At 38.8% G+C, this 5000-nt stretch overlaps 1 protein-coding gene across 1 annotated transcript in view; it reads right to left on the bottom strand.

The window, feature by feature from the left end:
* The window catches only part of lama2 (laminin, alpha 2), a gene marked incomplete at its 3' end in the record, with an annotated part of 414125 nt that overhangs the window by 55099 nt on the left and 354026 nt on the right, over positions 1 to 5000 (bottom strand). The window contains 1 exon segment of the mRNA XM_080745043.1: positions 1 to 86. This exon segment is cut by the window's left edge and continues 69 nt beyond it. Within this exon segment, the coding sequence (XP_080601169.1) occupies positions 1 to 86 (86 nt within the window).

Here is a 5000-nt window from a genome sequence, read left to right as displayed (position 1 = left end):
CTGCAGCTTTTTGATTGGCTGCAGCTTCTCCAACAGCCTATCAGCCTCATCCTCCAGGTCCTTGACCTTTGCTCCGGCTGCATGAACTGCGGTGAGACAAAACATAAGTAGAATGCACGTACAGTACAGTACAGTACAGTACAGTACAGTACAGTACAGTACAGTACAGTACAGTACAGTACAGTACAGTACAGTACAGTACAGTCTATTTGTTACTACATAGCAAAACCCTGAGTGTTCATACAGTATAACTCTATAAATGGACCTGTAGTCGACCTCTAGAGTCTAGACTTAGTAAACTGGACCTGAATTATCTGTGTAATTGGACTTTTTTCAGTCTTCACCAAATCTCTTCGCCAGAAATAGCTGATCTACAAGCTCACAGCGTGCATCGCATATTTGCATTTTTGGCTAATGTACACACCAGAATCTGGATGCTGGGGTTCATGTGGCCACTGAATGTAATGGCAAAATCACGGATGAATTCATTATTAATGTTTTCGCGTAATTCATATTTTATATCTCTTATTTTGCAATGGGCCAAAAAGTCCTTATACCCTGAAGAAGGCCGGGTAGGCCGCTACACATGGGTTATCCCAGTTGTAATTGTACCAATATGAATTATCCATCTAAAGGCTTTTTCACTAGAAGAGTGCCTTGGTTTCTTTTTCCTTAATTGCAGGCAAAAAAAAAATCACAATTGCAAAAAAAAAAAAACACTTCAGGTCTTTTCTATTTGATAAATGTTTTACACATTCAGAGAATGTACATTTAAACTCAGGATTTTGCAGTGTACACACACTACTGATTACTGCTGAGAGTGAAAAAGAAGCCAAATCACCACAGTTACTGCTGAGAGTGAAAAAGAAGCCAAATCACCACAGTAGCAGGAAAAGCTCTAAAGTGGGGAAGATGGCAGAGAACAATGGAAGCAGAGAGCTACTGTAGAGCTGAGCCATTATATTAGTGTTATCAGTGGAACGAAGCATTAGAGCTCCATGCTACTGTAGGGCCTACAGTGTAGGCTATGCTGTGTGCTGATGCAGAGCTGTCATGCTGGAGAAATAAAAGCACAATAGAAATGTCTATGGAAGGTAATGAGAGAAACCACTACGTACCAGGGCTGGGCAATTAACAGACAATATGGGAAAACCCATATTTAGAAGTTAGAAGCAAATACCCAACTTAATGGTGCTCAATCTCAGGGGAAAAATAGTTTTCTTTTATAGTCGAATAGTCTGATTAAAGACTTTAAGGAGTAGTTCACCCAATTCTATCAATTACACACCATGAAGCCTTGAATTCAGAAAGAGACAATTATTCATTGACCAGGTCATCAGTCAATAGTGGGAGACTGTTATAGAGAGCTGTAATAGCAGATCTATAAGCTCATTAAACGATTACAATTAAAAGTTAATTCGTTGTAATCGAGACAAAAGTTTAAAGAACCGTGATATTTATGTGATCGCCCAGCCCTACTCCAGATTGAAGGTAAGAAGACTAAAGAGAAGAATTAGCAGTGCACCAACGTCATTTACATTGTGTTTCCAGAACAATGCCACGCTGACGTACTAGTTCTGTGATACGCGCAGATACTAATACTAATGCCATGCTATCTGATTTACCTTTTATTATGTTGGTTTTAAGTGTTTAAACGTTTTCTCTGCACAAACTGTAAACTATCTTTACAGCTTAGCCTAAATAACCAAAAGAATGGTCATTTGAACATAGTATATTGTGAGTTGGTGTTGGTGCACCTCTAATAATCAAAAGAAATGATAAGGTAGAGATAAGTGAAATATACATACTGATAGCTGTAGATTGGGGGGAAAAATCACACAACAGAGAGACAGAGACAACATGTCAGCTTGGATTGGTCATTGGTACATACAATACTGTATCGTCACTGGTGGGCAGAGACCGTATCTCTATATTTCATCTTTTTATGTTTTTCCTTAATTAATGCACTATATTATATAGGGATGCGAAAAAAAAATCGGAAATCGACGCGTCGATCGACTCACGCTCACCGCGACTCAAAAAGTACGAGTCGAAAAGTCGAAAAATATATATATTTTTTTATTTTTCAAAAGTTTTTCCCCCCAAAAAAGTTTTAATCGTTCAAAAACGTTAGAAGCGTTAATGTTTTCCATATGTGAGAGGACCGTGTGTGTGTGTGTGTGTGTGTGTGTGTGTGTGTGTGTGTGTGTGTGTGTGTGTGTGTGTGTGTGTGTGTGTGTGTGTGTGTGTCGGAGAGACGGAGACACTCGTCTCGCATGTTGTGCATTCGCATGCATGCGGCGCTAGTCAGGTCCGCGGACTACTGGTTGAGAAACACTGCTGGACCGGGCGCGTCATAACAATGCGCGCTGACTTGATGCTTTTGTTTACCTCCTGCCTCTGCATGCACGCTTCACACGAAAGCTCGCTTGTTAATGGCAGCGTCGCCGTTGTGTGCGATGATCACAAACCACACTACTCTTTAACGTTAATGCGACACACCGGGGATATATGAGAGCGAGCGGTCAGCGCTCCCGCACGTTCCATGGACTTATTGTCACTCCGCTTCTAGTCTCTAGAGAACAGACTCCATGCTAACAAGGAATAGCAATTATGTATTATCATTATTATTAGGGCTTTGATGCAAGTTCTGATGGGTGCAGCATACGTTGTGTTGTTTAAAGTAATGCGCCGTTGACAACGCAGCACAACGGCCCGTTGTGCTGCTCTCCTCTCAGCTGCTGCTTAGCGAAAAAAAAAGTGAAAAAAGTCGATCGACGCGTCGATTTTCGGCCGCGACGCGTCGATTCGCCAATAATGCGTCGATTAACATCCCTAATATTATATATCATCATATAAGTGTGTCAAAAATATCAGATCTATAAGCACACAATGCTTCGCGATATGAAACGTTGTGAGCTTATATTATGACACATTTTGAAAATTTTTGAATATTTTCACCTAGTGTATAACCACTTTGGTTATAAAGAATATTCAAAAATATTCAGTCTGTCTGGGGGTATTAGCCTGTTAAAACCGGCAAAGCGTCTCTCTGTGTCATTTTAGATTTTAACCACTTTAACCACTATGTTATACTTTGGCTATTCAAAAATAGCTCACGTACAAGCTCATAGTGGGTCAATTTGTGCCGCACTATGAGCTATCTTTGAATATTGAGATTTTTAACTCAAATCTTTGCTTCTGGAGGTCCCAGGAATAATATATTTTCAGATTGGGGGTCGACCATGAACCACTGATATAGGCGTTTTTTGTAGATTTGGCCCCAGGTCTTAAAGGGTTAAACCAATGAAAAGCACTAACAGCTTGTGGTTTCTGCCCAACAGTGTGGATATGATGTATTTGCTGCATAGCACGAACATTATATATCGTTGTTGTAGGGTGGAAAACTTGTATATCCGAAACCGTTGTATTTATCATAAAAAAAAAAAAAATAGTGAAAATCTATAAGCACATACCGCCTTGCACTGTGAGGCGTTGTGTGCTTGCAGATCTGCTATTTTCACTATAGTTTTGTGCGACAGTCTTGTATGATGATTGATGAAGCAGGGCTTTACTTTATGATTTTTCTTTACAAATTTGAATCGTAGAGATACGAGGTTTCAGCCCGACAGTGACGATATGCAATATCTACAGTGGTATATATTGCTGATGCTGTTGGCGGATCAAGACTTCATACTTCGAAATTAAAAACAAAAAATATTCGTGGAGCTCAGCTCATTTCAGCTGAATTCACGTAAAGGAAAAAACACAAACTCATAAAATGAAGATATGAATTTTTCACAATCTGCCGTTTGATTAAATGGATGCACAACAATGGTTTTAAACTGCGTTATGGGGGAGGAATGCTTTTGACCTCGTATAAACGACTGGATGAATCAATAACGCAACAATACGTTGAATGATAAGTTGAAGATATAAAATATGTCCTGTTTCACTGATGACATTTATCACTCCTTAGGGAATGAAGTCAAACAGTGGTTCTCAAAACTTTTCATATTTCAAGGACCCTCATAACTCTGAGAGTCTACATAAGGGTCCATTTGCTTCCATTTGTACACTCTCAGAGTTACAGACCCATTTGGAAACCCCTTCAAGGAATCCTGAGGGTCCTCGGACCCTACTTTGAGAACCACTGAATTGATTGATTGATTGATTGAAGGCTTTATTCGAAATTTGCATAGGAAAATGTACAGATTCATGACGGTACAGTTCACTAAAGTAGTAACACTAAATGCTTACTGAGAAGGAAACAAACTCAGAGGAATACAAAATGGCTGCCACAAAATGTTGTGGAAAAAATTCCCTAGAATAGATAATACTTCAGGAATAGATAATACTTTTAGAATAGATAATACAAATTATATTGTCATGGTTATACCCAAGGTTCTATTTGTCCTAAGCACTTTAGCCTTAAATACTGCTTTGGTCAACAGATAGCACAAATAGCTTATTTACAAGCTCACAAATGAGTTAATGTGGGTGACTTAATTTTTTTTTAAATTGTGATATCAACAGAAATAAATAAATCATAATATATCAAATATATCAGACAAAAGGAAATGCATGTATTTAAAAACATACTGTATCCCCCACCACCATAAAAATAAATAAGAGGGTGGTGAAATGAACAAATGTAACCCTGGTGAAAGCCAGTTTGGTACATGAAGTGTAATAATCTTTATGAGGTAGCCTATATGGTGGTAGCCTGGCATGGCCAGACTAACATCACTGCGTATTTCTTTATTTTAATTGTATGTCTTTAAGTCTGGCAGTATTGTCTGGTTTCCAGGCCAATACAGTGGATAAGTCTAGCTGTGGTTTTACTGTTAACTACTATAACATACAACCAGGGGTGTCACACCAAATTATGGGCCCTGGATACAAGGATTCACTCACGCACCCATTTTGTGCTTTAACTATTAAAAAATAGCAGATATACAAGCTCACAGCCGCGAGCTTGTATATCTGTTATTTTTGAA

Source organism: Nannobrachium achirus (genome assembly GCF_963921795.1).
Source record: "Nannobrachium achirus genome assembly, chromosome: 16".
In the NCBI taxonomy this organism is placed as follows: Eukaryota; Metazoa; Chordata; class Actinopteri; order Myctophiformes; family Myctophidae; genus Nannobrachium; species Nannobrachium achirus.
Note: the sequence above shows the minus strand (reverse complement) of the source record. Positions and strands in the feature narration are given on the sequence as shown.